The 23,442-nt window shown below is 54.1% G+C and overlaps 2 protein-coding genes and 1 long non-coding RNA gene across 5 annotated transcripts in view; 2 read left to right on the top strand and 1 right to left on the bottom strand.

Moving 5' to 3' along the window:
* The window catches only part of NAT10 (N-acetyltransferase 10), a 37,749-nt gene extending 28,965 nt beyond the window's left edge, over positions 1 to 8,784 (top strand). The window contains exons 23-30 of one of the 2 annotated variants that reach the window (XR_001602672.2): positions 73 to 183; positions 1,066 to 1,238; positions 1,990 to 2,109; positions 2,439 to 2,537; positions 2,956 to 3,029; positions 4,105 to 4,188; positions 5,294 to 5,608; positions 8,648 to 8,784. Coding sequence is in view for 1 of the 2 variants with exons in the window: in XM_016206204.2 (XP_016061690.2) it covers positions 73 to 183; positions 1,066 to 1,238; positions 1,990 to 2,109; positions 2,439 to 2,537; positions 2,956 to 3,029; positions 4,105 to 4,188; positions 5,294 to 5,405 (773 nt within the window). In the remaining variant the exon portion in view is untranslated. Of the gene's footprint in view, positions 1 to 72; positions 184 to 1,065; positions 1,239 to 1,989; positions 2,110 to 2,438; positions 2,538 to 2,955; positions 3,030 to 4,104; positions 4,189 to 5,293; positions 6,100 to 8,647 lie in introns of those variants that run through there. The other variant, XM_016206204.2, reaches the window with a different exon arrangement.
* A 1,125-nt stretch (positions 8,785 to 9,909) lies between these two features.
* Positions 9,910 to 16,328, top strand: LOC107531976 (uncharacterized). Of its 2 annotated transcripts, none has more exons than XR_001602673.2 (3): positions 9,910 to 11,088; positions 14,194 to 14,389; positions 16,313 to 16,328. It is a non-coding gene; the product is annotated as an uncharacterized LOC107531976 (long non-coding RNA). The 2 variants fall into 2 exon arrangements; XR_015715291.1 differs by lacking the exon at positions 16,313 to 16,328 and adding an exon at positions 14,520 to 14,650.
* Positions 12,043 to 23,442, bottom strand: part of ABTB2 (ankyrin repeat and BTB domain containing 2) — a 145,396-nt gene continuing 133,996 nt past the window's right edge. The window contains exons 7-17 of the mRNA XM_016206206.2: positions 22,937 to 23,038; positions 21,547 to 21,643; positions 21,145 to 21,280; positions 19,171 to 19,400; positions 17,729 to 17,907; positions 17,201 to 17,306; positions 16,898 to 17,000; positions 16,439 to 16,529; positions 13,987 to 14,055; positions 13,243 to 13,356; positions 12,043 to 12,576 (exon numbers count right to left, since the gene is read on the bottom strand). Of these exons, the coding sequence (XP_016061692.2) occupies positions 12,379 to 12,576; positions 13,243 to 13,356; positions 13,987 to 14,055; positions 16,439 to 16,529; positions 16,898 to 17,000; positions 17,201 to 17,306; positions 17,729 to 17,907; positions 19,171 to 19,400; positions 21,145 to 21,280; positions 21,547 to 21,643; positions 22,937 to 23,038 (1,425 nt within the window). The 3' untranslated portion in view covers positions 12,043 to 12,378. The remainder of the gene's footprint in view (positions 12,577 to 13,242; positions 13,357 to 13,986; positions 14,056 to 16,438; positions 16,530 to 16,897; positions 17,001 to 17,200; positions 17,307 to 17,728; positions 17,908 to 19,170; positions 19,401 to 21,144; positions 21,281 to 21,546; positions 21,644 to 22,936; positions 23,039 to 23,442) is intronic.

Genomic DNA, 23,442 nt, shown 5'->3' on the forward strand with positions numbered 1-23,442 from the left:
CTGAGTGGAAGGGGGACAGCAGGTGACAGTGGGGGGCTTCCAGATCTCTGACTGTGTGGTTGTACCCCACAGATTTCCGAAGGCGGTTCCTGGCTCTGCTGTCCTACCAGTTCAGCACCTTCTCTCCTCCCCTGGCTCTGAACATTATTCAGAACAGGAACATCGGGAAGCCAGCACAGCCAGGTGAGCCGGGCAGGGCGGCGTGCAGGCTGACAGTGGCTTGGTTGTGTGGAAGTAAGAGGTGGATGTAGTGATCCAAGAAGAGGGAGGGACTGGGAATTGAGGGACCAGTTCTAGGCCTACATCCCCTGCTGACCGCCTCCCGCTCAGCGGGCCCTGCCCTGCCTTAGGGGCACTGTCACACACAGTAGCTTTCTATGTAACAAGACTTTGGGGATGTGATTTGACTTCAGAGATGTCAAATAAGGTTATTCAGCTAGTGAATTATGAACCCTATTTAAATTCTGTGAACCAGGGTAAGTAGTTCTGTTCTGAGGCTCAGGTTCCTCATTTGTGAAATTGTAATAGGAATATGCTTCCAGCCTTCTGTGGCCAACATTTAGAAGCGTGTTGGGCATTATAAATTCGGTTAAAATACAAAAAAAAAGTAAGGATCATTATATTAACAGGTATGAGTTTTTTCTGTTCTGTTGCTAAATATGTATGTATAGTTTGTTTTGCCAGTTATATTTTGAAAAACCTGCTCTCGAGCTGAACAGAGCAGGCACACTTTCTCTGAGGTGGGGTCCTGAGATGTGACAAAGTGGGAGAGAGTGTCAGTTCCTCTAACCCTGGGGCACGGGAGCCTTTCCTTGATCTGGTGTGTTGGCTGGAACTCTGCTTAAAGGTCACATGCCAGTGGTCCCCCTCCCTGTGTGGCCCAGAGCTGCCTCCCCTTTGCTGGAGAAGGGTCAGGGCTGCCTGGGTGGTACGTTATGTCGGTGGGCAGGCACTTTCTGGAGGCTCCTCTCCTGTTCTGCTCTGGCTGAAGGCCCAGTGGAGGAGCATCTGTCAGGGTGCCACCCAGGGACTGCCCTGACCCATCTGGCTCTGTCTCGTGTGCAGCCCTATGCCGAGAGGAGCTGGAAGCCCTCTTTCTCCCCTATGACCTGAAGAGGCTGGAAATGTATTCACGGAACATGGTTGACTATCACCTCATCATGGACATGATCCCGGCCATCTCCCGGATGTATTTCCTGAACCAGCTTGGGGACCTGGCCCTGTCCGCTGCCCAGTCGGTAGGTCACCTGCTGCTGTGTGCTTTGTGGAATGATTCGCATGCAGGATATCTGGTTGGATGTTTTGACATAATTTTGTGTGTTTAATCCCTTGAGGTTCTGGTAGGTGGGTGGGTAGTGGTCTCCTGTGGTATAGGTGGGGATCCCCCTTGGGCTCTGAAGTTGAGTCAGCTATACAGCTATATAGTTAGCAAGGAAGAGCTGCAGTTTGATCCCACATTTTTCTGCTGTGGTGCCTTCACTCTTACTCTGCCTTAGCAGAGGTCTAGGAGCACCCTAAATTTTTTTTTTTTTTTTTAAGTATGTCTTTTGATTTCAGAGACAGGAAAGGAGAGGGAGAGAGATATAGAAACATCAATGATGAGTCATTGATTGGCTGCCTTCTGCACGCCCCCTACTGGGGATTGAGCCTGCAACCGGGGCATGTGCCCTGACTGGGAATCGAACCTCCATCTCCTGGATCCTAGGTTGATGCTCCACTGCTGAGCCACGCTGGCTGGGCCCAAACTTTTTAATGTTGCTGTGAAGCAGCTGTTTGTCAGGATAAGTTAGTTTGGGGATTTTAGGAAGAGGGAGCGTTTCTCGGTAGTTTCAGTAACAGGATGAAAGAGAAAATTCCAGAATACACAGGGGCAGTTGATATTTTGTATACCAGATAGCTTTGTCCAAAGAGAGCAGCTCTGTTCTCAGTGCCATTTTAATGGGCAAGGGCCTGTCTGTCAGCCACTCTGTGAGGCTTTCCATCCTCTAGGCTCTTCTCTTGGGGGTCGGCCTGCAGCATAAGTCCGTGGACCAGCTGGAAAAGGAGATCGAACTGCCCTCAGGCCAGTTGATGGGACTTTTCAACCGGATAATCCGCAAAGTTGTGAAGGTAACCTTGGCCGAGGGCAGGGCTTTGGTCTTTTTCTTCTAATAAAACAATCCTACTCCCTGCCCCAAGATGAATAGATTTTAACATTTGGCCATATTTGCTGCAGATCATCTCACACGCGCACACACCTTCCGGAGAAATGGGGCTTCAGCTGTATTTGTGGTGCTCTCTCCCAGAGGTACCACTGCTGGGAACTTGATATCTGTGCAGTCTATACTTTATACTCTTACCACGAATGCATATACTCCTAGACCATGTAGAGTTTGTGCTCATTGACTGGGTCCCTGCTGCAGCTTCATCTTCTGCTTCTTGGCCATTGTCTTTTGTAGCTATTTAATGAAGTGCAGGAAAAGGCCATTGAGGAGCAGATGGTGGCAGTGAAGGACGTGATCATGGAGCCCACGATGAAGACCCTGAACGATGACCTGGTATGCTGTTGAAGGCCTTGTGAGCGCTGAGTGCTTGCCCGGTCCCCTTTAGCAAGCGTCAGGGCACTCACTGTGCTCAGTGGTGGTGATGTTCTGTAGGTGTGGGCGACCTTCCCTCCCCATGTGTCCCTGCCCTGGATGTGCCTGAGTACACGTGGGTTGCTCTGCCTTCCACTGAGGGAAGTGTGTGTACAGGCAGTCCAGCTGCTGCTGTGAACTTTTTGTTGGTCCTTTTAGACTTTTCAAATGCACATTGAATATTCACATACAGTTTAGTAGGAGCTGCTTCCAACAGTGGAGGGGTGAACTGAGGAGCAGGAGATGTTTCCTCACTGAGGTGTTATTCTACCCTCTCACCTTCTTCTGTGGTTTGTTCCCTTGCTTGACTCTGACCCACTCTTTGGGGCCTTGGCCACAGGATGAAGCAGCAAAGGAATTCCAGGAGAAACACAAGAAAGAAGTGGGGAAGCTGAAGGACATGGACCTCTCTCAGTAAGGCCCCTTCTGCTGCTTGTGGGAAGTGAAGGTTCTGCCTTGATTTCAAGTGCCCATAGAATCTGCCTGCAGGTCTCTTCTGTTCCTCATCCTGGGTCTCGGGTTCCCTGGAAGCTGTTTCGTGGGATTACTTTTGAAGCACTAACAGCTAAAAGCCTCCTAATTCACTATTTGCATGATTTTGGAGGACTTGGTTTCCCCAGATCAGCTCTACCATGTTGACTTTCAGATCATGCTCCCGAGACCCCTAGGATCCCATGTCATGCCTCAGGTCCCCAGGGAAGGGGATTGAGCACCCACTTTTAATGGCCACTTTTCTATAGTTGGTTTCTGCTTGTGAATTTGTTTGAAGAAAGGATTCTGCTGCCAACATATCCAACAAAACCCTTGCTCTGGAACCCTCTGTGTACTGGGAATCCTAGTGCCCTTTGAGCTACAGCAGGGCATTGCCTACCCTGTGGATTGATGTGAATAACAGTTCTAGAACTAGTGGCCTTCATGCCTCTCTGACCTTAGTCCTGCAGTGGCCGGATCATTACTGATGGTGGTTATTGGACATGGGAGATGGGGAGGTGTCCAGGAGGTCCCTGGGCAGGGTTCAAGCTCTTCCCATCAGCTTTGCAGTATCAAAACCTTTACCTGCCAGCATTGCTGGATCCCAAGAGGTGGGGCAAGGTGGGGTGGAGGAGGCACACTTCCAGGGTTTGTGGGCATGTTTGGAGCTAGGAGTGATCAAGAAGGTGGTGGGGGTGATGGGAGGCTTCTTCGGTGAGCAGTTAATCAGAGTCAGGGAGAAGTTGGGCAGCTGCCTTCTGTGCAGGACTGGCCTGTTGCGGACCCCTGCTGGCAGGCTGGCTGACCCTCTGCTCCATTGAAGGTCATGTCCTATGAGGCTGGCTCCAGGTCTCCTGTCCCACCGCAGGCGTCTTCTCCCTGCTGCTCCAACGCTGATGCAGCTCAGCCTGGCTTTGGTCGCAAGGCGTGTCTGATAGGAATGTTGTCACTATTTTCTTTTCTTTTAAGCATTCCCTTTTCTTTAGAGCAGGCTTTGATATTTTTCTCTATTTTTTAGATACATAATCCGTGGGGATGATGAAGAGTGGAATGAGGTTTTAAACAAAGCTGGGCAGAATGCTTCGATTGTCAGCCTGAAAAGGTGAGGGCCTTGCATTTGACAGGAGAGACATTCTGGCCTCTGTGCTTCTCTAACTTCAGTTAGGAAATAGGAGGTTGGAGCACAGACTTTGACATTTGCTGCTTTTTGTGGCATCCCTCCTACAGATCAGGTAGGGCCATCTCCTAGGCTGGACCTCAGCATACCTCATATTCCCTAGGCAGTAGGGAGATGGGCTCGAGGGGACTGGCCCAGAGCTGCCAGGCACTGAGCACTTCCATGCGCTTTAGTGCCGTGTCCAGCTCGCCCTCAGAACAACACAGGCAGCTGTTTTATTACCATCATTGCTTTATAAATATGAAGTAACCAAGGTTCGAAGGTGTTAAGTACCTTCCCAAGAAGCATACAGCTAGTAAGGGGCAGAGCCAGAATAGGACCAGGTTTGTCCACTGCAGGGCCCATGTGTAACCTGAGTCAGTACTCCTCGGGCTTTCTTCTGATTTAGGAAAAATAAAACAACAACAGCACACCAGGAAGTGGTGTAGGGTTTGCCTGGGTGTCTCATGCTTTCTATTAGGGTCGCTGGGATGATATGTCTGGTTTTCAGGGTAACCCTGAGTGATGAGTGATGGGAGAGAATCTTCCTGGTAATGCCTTACATTTTGGGGGGCTTCTTGGGAGAGGGGAGCATACAGGACTCTGAAGAGAACTCCAACTTCAGATGTTAAGATGTGGGTTTGTGCCCTGGTTGGGTGGCTCAGTCGGTTGGAGCGTCTGCCGTACACCAAAAGGTTGTGGTTTTAGTCCCTGGTTGGGGAGGCAACTGATGTTTCTCTTTCATATTGGTATTTATCTCTCTCCCCCCACACACACCTCTCTCTCAAAATCAACTTATGAACGATGTGGATTTGACCCTCCACAGACTAAGAGCTCAGTCAGGGTAGGAACTGGGTTGCTGTGCTGTGTCCCCAGCCCCCAGCCCAGTGCTTGGCATGCTGATAGGCTTACAGAAAACAGTGATGTCTGACTGGCTGTTCTTACATTGTTTCAGATGATGGAAACCCTTTTTCAGACTAAGCAGTCTGAAAGGTGTTAGATCTGCATGTTTCATTCTTTCTCTTTCTACTGCTGTTTTTCCCCCCTCTAGTGACAAGAAAAGGAAATTGGAAGCGAAACAAGAACCCAAACAGAATAAAAAGTTGAAGAAAAACAGAGACATGAAGCACAAAAAAGATATGAAACTGAAGCAGAAGAAATAGTGAAGAGAAACTTGGGCATCAGCAGCTGACTCATGAAGAGGCCCTGACTTTCTGAACTGCCTCTGGCTGGACTGGGCGGTGGCTGCACCATTTAAAGCAACTCGAGCCCCATCAGACCCTGAAGCTGGCCTGGAATTCAGTGTATGCACCAAGCTTGGCTTAAAGCAAAGACACTTCTGAATGGGTCTGCTTGGACCTTGACGGTGGGCAAACCTCTGGCCCTGCTAAGGGTCTGTCTCCTCCCCCAGGCCTGGCCTTCCTTTCCCATAAGTTCATATTTTGTGTTGGGCCCAGCTTTCTTTATTCCTTCCCACACTTGTAGAAGCCACTCTGACTCTTGTTCCGTCTCAGGTGTTGAGTACACTGCTGTCAGGTGATGCCCAGGAGGTTGCTGGTGGAGCACTGAGGCCTCTTGTCATGGACTTGTCCAGACACCCTGAGGCCTGGGGTAGCGGGAGCCCTACCAGGTGGCCGTGGGATGTGTACTGCTATACACCATTCCACTCCTGGCTCCTGCAGGCTGCTGCTCAGTGCCCCAGAGAAGCCCGACCTAATTCAGGAAGGAGATGACATTCGAGTTCCCCAAACTTACTACTTCATCCACTTCGGAAAAAATATTGTGAAAGACCCCTTCACTAGCAAGGGTGAGGGAAGGATAGAGTGTCTATTTTTAATAAATAACATCCTAGAAAGATCAACCGCCTGTGGGTACTCATTGACCACACAGGTGGAAGTGACATCATGCCCTGTTTCTTCTGGTGGATCTCAGCTGCCGGGTAGACTTTGGGGAGTATTGGAGTCGAGACTGAGGTTGGGCAAGGTGGCCAGGGCTTGCCAACCCAGGAGCCTGTGGGATAAGTGCTGGCATTGCCAGCACTCATTGGTTATTCTGAGGGACTTAGTGTGGTGCCTGGAAGCCAGCTAGCTGTGCCTCTTTTCCTCCCTAGCTTCTGTCAGGTGGTTTGGACCCTTCCATCTATTGGGAACAGAAATTATGTGGTGGCTTCACACATATTTTGGTATGTTTGTTTGATGGTATCTATTTTCAGGTCCCCAGTCCTATACTGTGGTATTGAAACCTTGACCCTGAAGGTCCACTGTAGTATTGTTCCTTATTTATGTCACAAGTTCAAGAAGAGCTCCAGGTGGAATCAGCTCTGGTGCTTTTCTCTGATCTTTCTGTCTTCTGCCACAGCATGCGAGGCGAGGACAACCAGGCAGTGCCCTGGTGGCATCAGTCTTCAGCTTCTACTCTGTTCTTATTTTTACCTGAAAAATTCATGTGGCCTTGGTTACTGATCTTCATTGCTTTTTCTTAGACTTTAAAAGGACTGGTCTTCTATGAGTCGAAATAGATTCTTTCCTCGGCCCTGATATGTAGCCAGGTTCCTAGCTGGACAACGCATGGATGGTGAACTAAAGGGGAGCCTCTGGACCAAAGAAGATTAAACAGGTGACCCAGGGGACTCATGGCCACAGGGAGAACAAACTCTGTCCCCTGCATCTCTCTCCATAGCCCTAGGGGCCTTTTGTCTCCTGGCTCTGCAACTTCCTGCCTAAAGACCCCCTGTGAAGTCTGCAGGAGAGTTTGCTGAGGAGAGATGAAAATAATTTCTGATCCATTCTCTGGAGAGTGCCTGAGCCTGCCTTTAAAAGATCTTAGGAGAGGCCATAAGCTAAATCAGTATCTCAAATGGGCTGAGCTGGGTGTATCCTAACTCTCCTGTCTTGTCCCATGTCCCACAGGTGTGGGGCCTAGCCTGAGCCCTCGAACTAGTCTCTAGCCCCAAGGCCTGCCCTCTGCTTGGCTCCAGGGCATAGGAAGAGGTGCTATGGAGCAGACTGCCTGGCTTTGATATTGGCTCTGCCCTGACCCTCACTGTGACCTTGGGTGTACCACTTAGCTCTCCCTGCTGTCTGGGTCCACATCTGTAATATGCAAGTGGTAATGACAACACTAGCTCAGGGCTGTGGTGAGGGGTAGAACGGGAAAAGCTAACAGTGCCTGGCAGGCAGCAAGTGCCCACCAAGTCTGAGTTCTGTGCCCAGAGAGTGGCAAGGCGTGCTGCAGTTACCTGCCAGTGCTGACTTACTGAATGGCATTGGCTTTGTTCACAACCCACAACCTGAGCTAGAAGAGGAGTCCCCTTGGGCAGCAAGGAACGTGCATTTCACAGTCAGACTGTCTGGCGCTGGCTTTGTGTCTTCCAGCGAGGTTTGCTTCCCTCTTCCACACAAAAAGCAAGCAAACGTTTTGCCTCCTGTGTACAGTCCTGGTCCTTTTATTTGCAAAGTGAATGTTCCTGAACAGGTCTCTGCACTTCCTGGTTGTGATCTTGGATTCTCCTCCAAATCTGAAAGAGCATGCCTCCCCCAGGCCTCACCATCTGGCCCCCAGACAGTGACATCTGTAAAGCTTGCTGTCACAGGAGCTCTCACTTGCGAAATGAATTCGGCCAGGCCGGCTATGAATGCTGCCACCAGGAGGACATGGGGAAGGGGCTGAAGAAGCCTGAACAAAGGAGATGCCTAAATGGTCTTCATCCCGGAGCAGGGAGGGGCTGATACAGGCCTGCTTCAGCGCCTCCACCGCTCATCTGGCCCAGCAGCCCCAGAGGACTACCGAGTGACCAGGAGACGACACAAAGGGGGCTGCTGAGGCTGGGGGAGGGGAGGGAATAAGTGACTGTCACCTTGGAAAAATGTAGACTCATTATCTGAGGCCATTACACCAGCCGCCAGCCCTCAGGCCTGAAGGAGGGGGTGGGGCTGGAATCCCCTGGGGCCTGAATTTGATTCAGACTTGAGACTAGAGAGAAGGGGTGTGCTCATTCTGTAAACAATTGGTTAAAGTTAAAATGTGTGGATTCTGCAAAGGGGGGGCCTGTGTGGAAAGGGGAAGGCTTGAGGCTTTCCCTCCTGTGCTTTAGGCAGCTCTGGAGGAGAAAGCTGTGATTACCCTGCATTAGCTTCTGTCAGGTAACCGGCAGACAGCAGAAAGTAAAGGGAGGCCTCTGGAGCAGGAAAGCAGGGGCCAGGCCCTGTGGAGGAAGGTGGTCTCGGTGTTAGCCTTGGGGGCCCTGATTGGACTGGGGCCCTCTCACATTTGAAGGAGGTTTTTTGGGGGGAGGAGGCCTGGGCTCAGCAGCATAAGCGCAAGCTTATCGTTGCCTGTGGGGCAGCTGGAGTAGAATGAAATCCTACCAGTAGAGAACTGACACTTTCCACCCCTTGTTTCCTAGGGACTCTTACTAAGGAGTAGTTCACTTTCCTCCCACCAACTCTGCCCTTCGCTGCTGATAGCCTGCAGCAGGCAGCTGGAGGGTACCTGGCGCCCATGCTCAGGAGCAGTGGCCCTGAGGAGGCCTGGCAGCTAGGATAAGGTAAGGTGACCACTACTTCTGTTACAGCCTCCTAGCCCCTTGGAAGAACATCTGATTGTCTTCTAATTATTGTTTTAAGTGCTCTCATAAGAGTGTTTTCCTACTGCATGCAGGCTCCAAGGGGTCCCACCCATCTATCCTATCACCTTCCCTTTAACCTGCCTTTCCCTCCAAAAAAGCAAAGGAAATGGCTGAGCCCCATCCAGAGCCAGCTCAAAACTAGATCTTGCTTTTTAGGCTGGGTAATGGACTGAGAGGCATCCTGCAGGGGTGGGGGGATTGTGAGGTGGGTGGACACAGACCCCTGAAGGGCAGCCCCTGCAGATAGGGAGGGGCAACCCCTCATCCTCCCTCACAGGCCCTCTGCCAGGAGGGTGGTGCTGTGGTGTGCACCTCCTCCCTCTGCCCCCCAGAGGGCGCCATATGTCCATGCAGGGCCCTCTCCCCGCCAGGCTGGGCCTCTAGCTGCCCCACCTGGGCCCCACCCAGCACAGCTGGGCAGGGGGCCTTTTCTGGTGCAGACCCCATGAGGTCTTCATGTTGTCCTCCAACTCCTGCCGCCACTGTCAGTATTCCCAGTGACCTTAGCAATTTCTTTTCCCCTACAGCCAGGAACCCCTGGACTCTGTACCTAAAACAAACTATAACTGGGTCCGGAAAACCCTTGGGCCTGAGTCACTGGCTCACTGTCCTCCCTCCATTACCAGGTAGCACAGCGAGCTCGGGCTCAGCAGGTCCTGGAGGCAGCAGCCACCAAGGGACAGGTGCCCCATCATCAGGCCAGACCTGGATGGAGAAGGCCCTGCCCCCACCTCACTGGGCCATACAGGTTTGGACTATGCAGGAGTTTACAACTAACTGTTAAGATGACCCCAACAACAGCTCCCATATTGGGGCTGGGGGAGGGGGTCTGGGCTCAAGGAAGATCAGAAAAACCCCTGACAGGTGTCTTATTCCAGTCATCAGGCTCTGGTCCCTCCACACAGACACCTTTTCTGTCCAGCTCAATGGTACATACGTGCTTAACAAATGGGAACTGTTTTATATTATCAGCTACCTCATTTGACAGGAAAACTAAGGCCCAGCAAGGGAAGCACAGTAAAACCTCGATATAACAGACTAATTCGGGAGGGGGGGGAGGGTATCTGTTAAAGCCGAAAGTCTGTTAGATAATAAAGTAGTTTTTCCAAATGTGTATGTTAAAAAATTGACAAATTAGCTAGTTTACATGTTTTTACTTATATAGGCACGTTTGTGTAATTAAAATTATGTATAAAAAACTTAATTTCACAGAAAACTTTTCTATATGTGTTACAGTAATTTTAAACTTATACTGACTAGGTCTAGTAAGTGTGTGCAGTCACCAGTCACTGCAAGTAAAAAAATGCACACAGCTGGGGTGTAGCTTAGCACATGTCGGGAACATCTACTGGCAGTGTTAAAACTGCTGCAGAAAGTCTCACCCTGAGACAACAGAACCAATTCCTGTGTGTGATGTGGTGTGATCATGTTCTAGTCATTCCTCAAACATTGTTTATGAGTGGTGACTCTTGGATTTAAATATGTAGACTGTAGTTGTAAATATGTAATATTTATTTACATTGGCAAAGTTACTACAGTGTATTTTCCAACATATGGCCTATTTGCTAAAATTCGTTAAAAATAACTGAACTAATAACCAAAAAATAACCTGTTAATTATAAGCAAATCTTGGTTAAAAGTATTTAATAATTAACAGGGTGTTAATTTTCACATATATATGACTGGAAATTTTGTCTGTTAAATCTGAAGTCCATTAAATTGAGGTCTGCAAAATCGAGAGTTTACTGTACTTGCTCCCTGCCATGGAGTTGGTGAGGGTTGGACCCAGGCTCAGGTCCTGGGTGAGGTGAGTGAGGGTGGCCACAGCATGGCTTTTGGTGGGGAGTCCTTTCTTTCTGAGAGACAGAAGCCCCGAATAAATGGGGAATCAGCTCTGAGTTGTCTTCCTGGTCCTAAATGGGCTTCTCCCAGCTCTGAACTCTGAGCAACTCTACCAGGAGTAACGAGGCCAAGGTCATTGTTAACAGGTGTTTATTGTTAATAAAACCATAGTACATTTACAGTAAGTGACATTAATGTACAGTTACAGTATCATACAATATTACAGCAATAAAATAATGCCTCTTCCTTTGTACATCCAGCTCAAGCAGCCAGTCGAAAGTATTTTCCAGGATCACAAGCCCTGGGGGCTTTTCAAGGTGACCCAAACAACACCGCCTCAAGTGCCCAGGACTTTCGGTGAATAAATAGTTTCTAAGGTACGGCCAGACAGCCCAGGAAGGCTACACCTAGAGTAAGCTGTCCAGAATGCTCCCCCAGTGTCTGGTCATAAATATGACAAGAGTCCAGGCTTGGTGCTACGTCTCCACCCCAGGAGAGCCTGGAGCCTGCAGGTCGTGGCAGGTAGGAGAGGGGAAGCAGCCGGCCTTTTTCCTAGCCCTTCCCTTCTACCCAGGCTCCGACCCTTAGCTCCCAGTAACAAGCGTGTGCCCTGCTCCCCTGTCCAGATTAAAGGACTTGTTCACTTGAGAGATTTGATCAGTGGGCACAATTAGGGCTCTGCTTCCTGAGCCTACAGAGGAAGCCTGACCCTTGACGCTGAATCTACCCCTTTATGCTGGCCCCTAAACTCAGCAGCAAAGACAAAAGCTGAGGCCACCAGGCTCCTCTATGTACCCCATGCACCCCTTCCGCCTGGGGCTCAGTTGGAAAGCTGGGAAGGCATCGCTGGGAAACTGCCTTCCACCACTAACTAACTGAGCAGGTTGGTGGTCCCCAGAAGAGGCCTTCTGTAGGCCCAGATATCAAAGAAAATGGAACTCAAAGTGACCCTCTGAGCAGGGATCCCCAGGTCCCTGGAGGCCCATAGGAAGCCTTTCAAAGGCACAACTTTGAGGAGTAAGTTCAGAGATTTGACTTTGAAGAAAAGTACTAGCTTTGGAACAAAATGGCCTGGGGCCTAGACTATACACTCTATACATTCATAGGATGCCCATGAGCCTCAGGTGGGACAGTCTGAGCTTACTGAGGCCCCGGGAGCAGAGGTGGTTAGAGTTCAGGGGACATCACTGGAGGCTATTTAGAGCAGAGGCAAATCAGGATCAGCTGCTGACCTCAAGGGGAGAAGGGGAGCACAAGGGTGAGTAAACGGTGGCTCTCAAGGTGCAAATGGTATTGGGGGAGGGGAGGGCTACCCTTTGGCCACAGCTGCCCTTTTCCCCTTACTGGTTGAGCGAACAGCTCTGGGACAAAGGGGTTGAGGGTGGGCCTACCAATGACAGGTGGGGTCAGGGCACATCTGACTACCCCAGGACAGACCGACACCAGAGGATGTCTGGGGAAAGGGAGAAACTGAGACCCATGTGCCTGGCTCCAAGAGGTTCTAGAACCATTCCCCGCCCGGTGGGGCCCTGGTACGTTGACAGGCCCTAGCTACACAGTGGTCCAGATGCCTCCAGGAGCACTTGCTCCCAGCCTTTCCCAGCCCAGATGCCTAGAGACAGTGCCCCAACCCGGAGGGGGCTGAGTGTGCTCAGCCCCTGCCCGCCTCACACCCGGGAGGTGATGTAGACTGAGTGCACGCGCTCGGCCAGGGTGCTCTGCAGGTCCTGCAGTGGGTCCAGGCCCTGCACTTTGCTGCTGCGGCCGTAGATGAGCTGCCGGAAGGAGTCCTGTTCAAGCAGGGCCTTCATGTGCTTGAGGAAGAAGCCCTCACAGAACAGGGCCAGTTCTGGGGCATTGTGGATCTGTGGGGTCAGGCAGAAGGGGTGAGACCCATAGCCTAGCACGACCCCATTCACTCCCAGGTGTTACCCATGGTGGCAGTCCTGGGGGAGGCAGGCCCTGTCTCTGCAGCTTGAGGTGACTTCCTCCTTATCTGAATTCCCTCCCTAAGCTCCTCCTTCAGGTTGGACTGATTGGGTTCAAATCCCAGCTGTGCCACCAGGAATATCACCGGTCTCATTCCTGGCCCCACTATCTTCTTTGGCTGTGTCGCATAGGGGATGTTTTGTTGAATGGCAGTTATCCCCATTGGACTGGACGCTTCATACTAAGGACCATCCACTGCTGGGTGTCCAGCATCCAGCACAAAGCCCAGCACACAAGTGTTCATGTCGTAGAACAGTAACTATTTTAACTCAAGTAAATCTGTGGAATGGATATGACTCAAACTTAGCCATCTGCCCCCAGTCCCACCGCCTGGGGGCACAGCTGGAATGTGAGCTGGGTGCCATGCTCATCTCACAAGCTGCATGTGGCCCTACTGGGCGGCAGTGACCTCAGGTTAGAGGGAGTTTAAACCCTCCCTCAGCTCCTTACACTGCCTTCAGAGCTGCCCAGGCACCTGCATTTCTAGTCTGGGTGGAGCAGAGTGCATCAGGATGCATCTGGTGGGCATCTGGGGTCCTCACCTTGGCGTACTTGTAGGTGTTGACGGCACTCTCCACGCTGAGGGTCTGGGAGCACAGGATCTCGCAGTGCCTCTGCAGGGCATCCAGCTGGAACAGGCTGGCAGCCGACAGCAGCTGGTGGGAGGCAGAGGCTGCCTTGGGTATGCAGGGCCAGGCCTGGGGCCCAGGCATCACAGAACAGAAGAGGGCTGCATACGCTGCTTCCTCCCAACCCTCAGGGCCCCACCCACATCGGCAGGACAAGTCTGATGGCCTGATTTATTTCTGCTCTAGGCCAACTAAGTATTTGATCGGATACCTAGGTGGCACAGGATGGACAGATGCTAGCTGGGATTTCTGACCTAGGAGGTCTTCAACTCTAAGCTACAGGCTTCGTCTACATGACCTTCTAGCTAGGTGCCCAGGCAACAGCAGGTCTGTTTTCTAAGTGGTGAGGAGGTGAGGGGGAGGCCCAGCCATCTTCTGATCCTCCTGGGCCTACCATCCCCATGGGGAGTCCCTTTCTAACTCCTGGGTGTGGCCAGAAGGTCAGGCTCCATGGGTGCACAATTCCCTAGCCTCTCAGAATGGCCCTTCCTGTCACACAAAGAAAAAGGACCAGGAGGTCCTTACAGAGCCACCTTCCTCCCCTCATCTCTCCAAATGCTGAAAGCAGGGTTGAGACCTGGCAGGTGTCTCAGGCTAGAGAGATTCGGACAGGTGAGCACCGGGCCCTGGGCCTGAGCAAATCAGCCAGCTCCTCACCTCCAGGACGTCGGTGGTAGGGATGTCCATGGATTCTGTCCCTCCATGGTACAGGTACTGCATCATCATCTGCAGTGGGAAGAGGCCCCGTGTGAATGTTGAATGGACCCGCAGTGCCAGAGTCCTCACCCTGCTCCCAGAATGCCATTCCAATGTTCCCCCGTGGACCTCAGCCATGTCCATCCCTCCCTATGTTAATGTCTGCAGGTCTTCTATTCCCGCTCAAGCTGAGACTCGAGAAGTCAACCCCAAGACCTTTCTCTCCAGCCTCAGGATAGACTACTAGCCCAGGAGGGAAGATTCTATTCACAGCTGGGAAACTGAGGCCTGAGAAGGGAAGCTGACATGGCTCAAGTCACTCAGTTCCCCTGACACTCACGCCAGAGCCCTCCGAGTGCACCAGGTACCGTACTGATCATTCCTCCTTGTACCTAAATTCTAAATATGGGGCTGGGAGGGAGGTTGGGCCTGAGGGGACAACAGTTTCACTGGCTGCCCTCAGAAGCCAGCCCCAGCTTTCCTGTCTGTGCTAGGACTCCATGTGGAGGTGACAGCCAGATCCGGGCCCTCTTGGATTCAATCCCTTGGAAAGAAAGCACAGAGCCGCTGGAGTCTGGGCCAGAGGCCACCTGGCTGACTGGAGCTCTTGGGATCAGAGGGTCCTTCCTGGGATATCAAATGAGGTGGCCCAGGAGGGGAGAAACTACATTCAGTCCTGCTGAGGTCTGATTTACAAACTTTGCCATCACACTGGAGCCTAGGGAGGTTCCTAGTTGGAAAAAGAAAAATGTCCCTAGTTGGCTGAAGAAACAGCCCCAGCAAGGAGCTGGCAAGTGTGTAAGTAAACACAGCTCCTGCGGCACAGTCGGGCTCTGTTAGGTTGGGGCCCAGGCTGGAAGAGGCACCAGAGGGTCTAGGGAAGGAGCCCAACCTCTGGGGCGAGGAGCAGGGAGGTGGCCTGGCCAGCTTCGTCTTAGCTAGGGCCAGTCCTGGTTCCTTCCCCATGGGGGAGTGGGGGCTCCCATGGCAATCTTGCCATTACACATATGTGCCTGTCCCTCCAGGTGGCCTGTGCATCGGGTGGGCCCATGCCTGGGTTCCTCCACCCCACCCCCTCTCACCATGCTGGGCACGTACAGGACAGCTGTGAGCTATCAGTGCAAAAGCCCCTGGCCCATGGCTGGGAATGGAGCAGGTGGGCAGGTAAACCCTCCCAGGATTCTTTGCTAAAAGATGGCCTCGGGGCAGCCCCTTGGCAAGAGGGGGTGTGGGCTGGGAGACAGGCAAGGCCCAGCCATCTGTGGTGCCCTGGGGTCACTAGAATGCACAAGTCCACAGAAGTCAGACCAGAATTGTGCCCTTGGGGCTTTGCTGAGGGAGCTGGGTGGCTGGGAGGCAGAGGTGGATTAATTTTGCACAGCCTGGCACTCCTCAGGGAGAACGTGGGTCATCTGCCTCCCAAAGCAGGCAGCCTTTGGGGCTGGTGGGTCTGCTCTTGGAAGGGTCCCAAGCAGGATCCCCTGCTCTCCCCCCACACCTATCCCACTATTTCACAGCCCTGCCTCCTGGAGCGCAGGGGCCTGGGCCTGTTTACTGCCATCTCTCTAGCACCCATAAATGACTAAAGGGAGCATGAGAGAAACAGCCATTTCAGATGGGGGCTTTTGGGAGACTGATCTCTCCCATTAGGTCACGAGCCTGTCCTGTGAAGGGCCAGGACCCCCCCCCCCCCCACTAGTTGCTTTTTGACCTCAGTCTCAGCCCCTAATGGTCACCCAGCAGCCCAGAGCCCACCACACAGCCTAGAGACCTGTAGTTGCCTCTCTCCAGAAAGGAGCTCTCAGCTGGGGTTCGGCTAAGGTCGCAGCCTGTCTCCTCCCGACCTCGTCTGCTACAACTGGCAGACAGCCTGTGGCCTTTCCATTATGCAACCTCTGATGTTCTCCAAAGCTCAGAGATCAAAAGACCTGACCTTGATCTTCCACAACCAGGAGGGAATCATCATGGCTCTTTCTGCTTGGCCAGCATGGCTCCAGAGGACTGATGCAGCCAATGCTAGTGCTTCTTGACCCGTGTGCACATGGCCTACCTCGAGGTCTGGGGTGGGGCCTGAGGTTCTGCATTTCCCACAGGCGCTGGGGCAGTGTCTGTGTGCGGGAGCCCACACGTGTGTGGTGTATGCCTATTCTTACACGACTGTCAGTTTGCCCAGACCCCTTGTCCAGAGGGAAAGCCCAGGACCTGTGAGACAGGCTCTGAAGCTACAGCCCCAACAATGGAATGGTTACCTTTTCTGGGTGCTCCAACCTGACTACTGATTTTGCAGAACACGGGGGCACTGGGGATGGAGTGGAAGATTATGACTGACCCACAGCTGCCCCCCACCCCAGATGGATGGGCTCCTGGGGGAGAAGGTATTTCCCCAAAGCGTGCAGCGCAGAGATCCACTCACCTGGAAAATGTGGTACTTCATGTCGCTGATCTCAATGGTTTTGCTGCTGTCGCCATCTTGTTCTGATTTATTGGTCATCAGCGTCTTGAACCTGGAGCAAGGAGACGAGATAGGCGGGTCTTGAATGTGACTCCATCACTGCGGTGATGGCGTCATCCATCACCTGACCGGTCACCGGGGGACGGAGTGATTTAAAAAATCACTGCCATGCTCCAGAAGTATTCTCAGTGAGTGACATTTTACATCACCCTGGGCTGACAGCTGGGCCAAGCCCTGCTCTGTCCCCACTGCCCCCATATGAATGACCGTGGCACCTGTGGCCAGAAGGAACTCTGGGTCTCATCCCTTCTGTCCTGCTACCTCGTGTCCCCTGTGGGGAGGGGGGGCTCTTGCTGTGTGATACACCCTGAGGGGCTGCCGGTATAGCCCCAGCCTCTTCCCCAGGAGGCTGGCACCTACCTGTTAGAAGCTGTCACCAGCAGGACTTTGTGTGCATAAAACAGCTTTCCTTCCACTAGGAAGGTCACATCCGACATCTCCTTGTTGTTCAGAAAGTGAGGATCTGTACCCAAAGGGAAGAATGAAGGGAAATGAGGAGCCCACCTCTGGGGTGCCAGTTTGGGTGGGATACAAAGGGGAAGAATGGAGGCCAGGGCCTTGGCACCTGGGAGGGATGAAAGGGTGAGGAAGGGAAGGAGGAGGGGAGGGAGATCTGGAAGGTCTGGGTGGTGGGTGGCTGGGCAGGTGGGGACAGGCCTTCACCTAGTCTGGCCGGCAGCGTCTTCCGGATCTCTGGGATGCTGGGGATGGGGCTGCTGCCATAGCAGTGTGTGAAGATGGCAGCCAGCTGCTGGATGACGGAGTCGTTCTGGGGTGGAGAGGCAGAGAGAGGCTGTGAGCCCACCCACTTTGGCAGTCTGCTTACAGCTGAAGATCCGTCAGGCTGATTTAAAAATACATCAGGCTGGGATTCGAGCAGCCGCTGTCTTTTGTTCCTCCTGGATCTGCCTTGGCAAGAGATGCCTATTCCTTCACCACTGAATCCCCAGATTGCCTTTTTGGCCAGGCTCCGGCCCAGACAAATGCATGGCTTCTGCCCTCTGCAGCCAGGCAGTGCAAGTCTGGGTGTGGGGCAGGTGTCCACCTGTGTGCCTAAGGGTGCCTGTGTCATCCGTCTGTCTGTGGGGGGGGTGTCTCTCTGCGTGTCTGTCCTATGGTCTGGGTCAGGACTTGGGCTCTGGAACACAGAGCTCTTGAGCTTGGGGTGGGGACCTGCCCGGCGACACTTACCTTGCTGGTCTTGAGGATGTTGAACATGAGCTGCAAGCCCTCGGTGACCAGCTCCTCATTGTATTCCTCCTCCTTGATGGAGCCGAAGTCCCGTAGGAGACTCTGCACCACCGAGTACCGTGACTGGGAGAAGGAGGTCCTCAGGGACTCGACCCAGACGTGCAGCTTCCAGGGGACACCTGGGCCGGCAGGGGAAGGGCAGGCAGTCATTGCCTGGGCAGAACACTTCCCACACTGGCCCCCTTTCCCCCCTTTCCTGGTAGGCTTTCTCTGGATGAGCCAGAGAGTACCCCTCCCTGTCCTACCTGAGCCTGCACCCCATTCCTGCATACTGAATGCCCTCAGCGCAGCCATGGAACAGCCGCACCCATTCTCCCTGACAGGCCTCCATGAGAAGTCAGAGGGGATTCTGAGTCCTCATTGCATGAGGTGGAGGAATGGCTGCGACCCAAATGCAGGGTGCCCGCTCTGACGGCCTGTAGCTCAACTTGTGGCTGCACTGGCCCCACTGCTTGTGGGCCCTGGAATTATTTACTGGGGCAGACCTGTTAATTATAAGCAGGACATACAGGCCGCACACCTGTCTAGAAGCCTGAGATGAACCCTGTCCTATCATAGGGCTTCTACCAGGGCCCACGTCATGCTCGGTTAGTGTACATCACATTGCTGTCCACCAGCTCTTGGGAGTATCGGGGGCCACAGGGAAAGTTAAACTACTTTGTGAGGCCATGGTAAAAATTAGTACTGTTCCCGGTAATTAGAGAGATAGTGCCCCCCCCCCCCAACTGTGGGTTAAAGGAGGACAGACGGCATTCCTGGGACCTGCTGTAAGTGGCATGAGCATCCTTGGTTTACTGACTGTAGAGAGAGTGACACCCCACTTTACAGTGAAGAACACTGAGGCCCAGTTGCTACAAGAAGGCAGTGTGGTCTCCTGCTCTCTCGATGCAGTCCTGGGTGTGTGTGCCCCCGGACAGTAACGATGCTGCCATCTTGCACTGGTGCTCACGGTGAGCTGGCACCAGGCCCTGTGCTTCCTGTACTGACGCACTGCGACCTCACCCAGGTCTGTCTGTGACCAGCCTCCCTGGAGGAGGGAAGTCCAGAGACTTGCAAACCTGAGGAATGAAAGAGGTTGGCGTGGGACAGGAGAGCATCTTGTTGACCAGAAATGTTGACTCCTAGTATTAGATGCTCACAGTGCCAGACTTTCCAGGGCCACGGCCAGGGCTGGTGGAGGACCTGAGGATCTGGGTGATGAGCCCAGATGAGTCCCTGCTGAGGACTCCCGAGGCCCAGGGCCTCCACCACCAGGCCTGGGTAGGCCAAGCCCCCTGTGCTCAGCTGCCCTGTGGCCTGTGTGCCCGTATGGCCCTCTCTGGCCTGCTTAAGAGCATCAGAATGAATGTATGTGCATGTACACGCGCACCCCGTGGCCTCACCCAGTGCCCTCAGCTCCATGGTGATGTCCACGTAGCCGTGCTCTGCGCTGTAGTACATGGCCTCCTGCAGAGCCTTCGTGCGGGTCCGGCTCAGCCGCACAGGCCCCTCGCTGCCGCTGCCCTGGCTGGACGTGTCGCTTTCCTCCACTCCCTCGGCCAGGATCTCCTCCAGGGACAGCACGTCTGCTTTGGCCTGCTGTGGCTGCGTCAGGAGCTTCCTCAAGACATTCCTGTGGGCCAGGGACAAAGGAGGGTGATGCCTGAGGTCCCCACCATGGATGGTGTCCTCTGAGCTGTCTTGTGTGCCCCATGACCCAGATGGCTGGCTCTGGGTCATCTGCAGGCAGAAGTGCTCATGACCTTCCCACCCAGGCAAGCTGGGCTAGGGGCTTGGGTGAGGCCAGGGAGGGTGCTGGGGACTCTTCCCTCCTGCCATCCTGGTACTGCTGAGAAGTCACGGGCTCGGGGGCCAGGCAGGCTCTGCTGTCCTGACTGTGTGATCTCAAACAGGTTGTTCCACCTCTCTGAGCCCTGACTGCTTGTCCAGAGAACAAGATGTCAATCACCCTCTCCAGGAGTTAACGTGGGGCCAGTGTGACGGCCTCAAATGCAGAGCCTGACCCACAGCGGTCCTCTGAGCCAGCGTCCAGCCTTTAATGTAAAACGTCTGCAGCATAGCCGTGCTTACACTGACTTCCTTCAATAAGAACGTGAAAACGAATGTCACATAGAACTCATTCGTATAGACGAATATGTATGGTGTTACACTTGATGGAGCATGTTCCCATGTACTGTGGCAGTTAACCCTGTGAGGTCCCATGAACACTGCCACTTACAGGTAACAAATACAACCTAAGGTCACACTGGGCAGGAGTGGAGACCCAAGACTCTGGCTCCAAGCCCCAGGCTCGTGACATTCTGTGGCTCAAGGCTCGGGTGGCTGCAGCATGGGCAATGGCCCAAAGGTCACCTGGGGGCTGAACCTCCTCCCAGTGGCCCTGCCCGGCCCCCTTCTCACACACCCCCCTCCCCACTCTGATGGAGGCCAGGCTGTGCCAGGCAGCCAAGCTCATGGCCCAGAGACCTCTTGAAGGACCAGAGTCACTCCAGAGAGAGCCGGAAGCAGGTGAGCAGATAGGCAATCTCCACGCAGGGTGAAGAGACCACCGTGGGGGGAAATACGGGCACGGGTGGTGTGGAGAGGCCATGATGTGCAAGAGGGTAGCTGAGGGCGAGGCTGGTTTAGGTGGGTGAGTGTGGGGCAGCAGCAGGTGTAGAGGAAAAGCATCGTGGGGCAGGGACCACAGCAAGGGCACAGCCTGGCTTTGAGAACAGTGTTTGGAATGAGAAGTAGGTGTCCACCTGCCCTTCGCTGCCTTCTAATAATCTGTCTCCCTCTGCTCCCCCAGAGCTGCCTAATGGCTCTGCTCTCTAAGCCTGCTGCTGCCCGTCACACCCCTGGGCAGGCTTGGCCCCCACAAGCAAGGCCCACCATCTGCTCCTGGAGCAGGACGTGATTTCCCACAGAGCCGTCCGAGCCTCTGCTTGGCTGAGCCATATGCTGTGTGGAAGCGTCTGGAGCCGCTGTGCTCCAGAGACCAGCACCGAGCATGGAAGGGCCATGGCTCTGAGGCAGCCCCAAAGTTGCAGGGCAGAGAGTCTTATGGGAAACAAAGAGCCTGCCCTGGGCGTCGGGAGCCCCAGGCTCCAGTCCCAGGGCTGCCTAGGACCAGCTGTGGGGCCTCTAAGCGACCTGCCGCCACCCAGCGTCTCCAGGCCTCCAACTTCTGGGGCCCCCGAGCTGGTGGAGGACCTGGATCTCCCTTCTGGCACATAACCCTGCCCTCCTCTCCCCCCTGCCCATGTCTGGAAAGATCTCCAGCCAAGCTCTTCTGCTCCCTGTTGGGGAATTGGGGCTCCTGAGTCCTGTTTTGTGCCCCCACATCACAGGGGGCAGGAAGCCCAGGCAGGTACCTGTGGCCATGGGCAGCTGAGTGGCTGAAGCAGTTCATATCCTCGTGGAGGGAGGAGGCCATGCCGTTGGCTTCGAGCATGCTGAGGAGGGGGTCGGCGCCTCGGCTCAGCAGCAAGCTGACCAGCTCGTAGTTCCCTAAAAGGCAGGGCGGACTAAGGATGTGCCCACCGCCCACTTCACTGCCCCTCTGCTGGGCCTGCCTGGGCGCCAAGCTCGGCAGAAACACTGGCAGATGGGGCCAGAGGGGCCCCCAGAGGCCCAGAGGAGGGGTTTCAAGGCTCACCACAGGGGTCCACGTGTGAGGCCAAATGTCTAGCTCCAGGTGGGTGACACTGGGGAGGGGCAGGGGGAGCCTTAGGGCGGTCGGGGACCCTTGCTCAGCAGGGCAGCACTGTACTTACCAGCCGCAGAGGCAAGCTGCAGGGGGGTCTCTGCGTAGCTGTCCTCGCCACTGTTCACTGCCGAGCCCTCCACGTGGGCGCCGGCATCCAGCAGCAACTGTTGGGGCACAGGGAGGACACGTAAGTGTGGCAGGGAGTGTGGGGTGTGTGCAGCAGGAGGCTGTGGGGACGGACTCGACCTGGCTCACCCAAGCAGCCGAGGAACTGGAGCTGTAGAACTCCAGGTTCCCCTCAGGGCTCCAAGTTTCTAGAATCGTCACCTCCACTCCTGTGGCACTGGACCAAGCCCCTAAGCTGTGGGAACCTCTGAGCTACTCTGCAGTGACCCTTGTAAGAACTCACGTAGATGAGCAGAATAGAAAGTACTGCCTTCCCTCCCCACTCTACTGGGGGAAACCGAGGCTCCAGGAGGCAGCGGAGGTGGTGGGACACAGGCGTTAGAGTTAGAAAGAGCTGAGTGCTAATGGAGGCCACCCAGCCAGTGGGTCACCTGAGGCAGGCGCCTCAACCGAGCCTCAGTCTTCCTCATCTGAAAAACGGGGAGAGGACTGGCAGCACTGCTGGGGATTAAGTGGAGTGGTGCACACCTCTCCACAGGGGCTCGATAACTAGTGGCTTTTAGGGTTCTCGTCTGAGGTTCAGTGAGCTGCCCAAGGCTGGGAAGTAGGGGGGGCCTGCGGCACAACCTTTCTGTCTAGGACACCCCGTGGCCTCTCCCCACTCTGCCAAGGGTAGGCCCTGCCAGGGGACACATGGGGCAGGGTTAACAGATACCAGGCAGTTTCAGCTGAGCTGGGCCAGCTTTGCCTTGGGGCCAGGGTGGCGTCTGCACTACTTTCAAGTGACTTTCAGCTCTATCTCACCTTTCCTGACAGGCTGCTCTGGAGGAAGCCACCTTCCATCCTTGGCAGTCTCAAGGAAACCCCGTCTGCCTCTCACCCGGGGACCAGGTGTGGGGGTCCAGGCTGACCTCCGAGCCCCATCCCAGTGTGTGGAGAGCAGGGGGTGCTGTCAGCTGGAGACTATTGTCAGAAACCAGTCAGGGCACCGCCGCCGGAGCCACTGCACCAAGGCGGAGGAGGTGGAGGACTGCCCGTCGGGGCAACTGGGCGCCAGACAAGTATGGGGCACATCTCTGCAGGCCAGCCTGGGCTAGGTTGGAGCTTTGCTCAGATCCTTAGGACAGTAACTGAAAAGGGCAGGACGTGCAGCCAGCCTGGCAACCAGCATTTACTGAGTCCCTCCTACAGGCCAGGGCTGAGGGCAATGATGGACGAGCTGGACATGACCCCTGCCCTCAGAGGACTCTCAATCCAGTGGACAGCGGGGGCATTACATGAGCTCTGGGAAGGAGTGTCAAATCCTTTAGGCCCCAGTGGCCTGAGCTCACCTGAACCACAGAGATGTGTCCATGCAGCACAGCAAATGTCAGTGCGGTCCAGTGCCGGCTGTCGGGGTGAACAGACGGGTGCCTCGGGGAGTTGCTTGGAACCTGGGGAAATACCACAAGCGATCAGTGCTTCGTGCGTGAGGGGCGTTCTTGGGCAGGTCACACAGGCACCTGAGTGAGCGAAGGGGGCACCCTGCAGGGATGGCGGCTAGGCATCAACTCAGGTGCTTTCCACATTGGACTGGAAATGTCTGGCTGGATCACAAGTGGCTAAGGCTCGAGAGGATGTTCAATTAGTGATGTCTGGCCTGGGCAGAGAGGGAGCACTTCATGCTTCCGAGGAAGGGAGAGCCAGGAGCATGGGGATGGTAGGGATGACTGGGGATCAGGTTGGTAAAAGATAAAAGGTGCAACAGTAACAGAATCATGGCCATTCTCTCCACTCAACTCCCCCCTTCAGCACACTCCCTCAGAAACCCCAAATCTTTGCTGTGATCTCCATGCAC

This window comes from Miniopterus natalensis, chromosome 11 (genome assembly GCF_054644295.1).
Source record: "Miniopterus natalensis isolate mMinNat1 chromosome 11, mMinNat1.hap1, whole genome shotgun sequence".
In the NCBI taxonomy this organism is placed as follows: Eukaryota; Metazoa; Chordata; class Mammalia; order Chiroptera; family Miniopteridae; genus Miniopterus; species Miniopterus natalensis.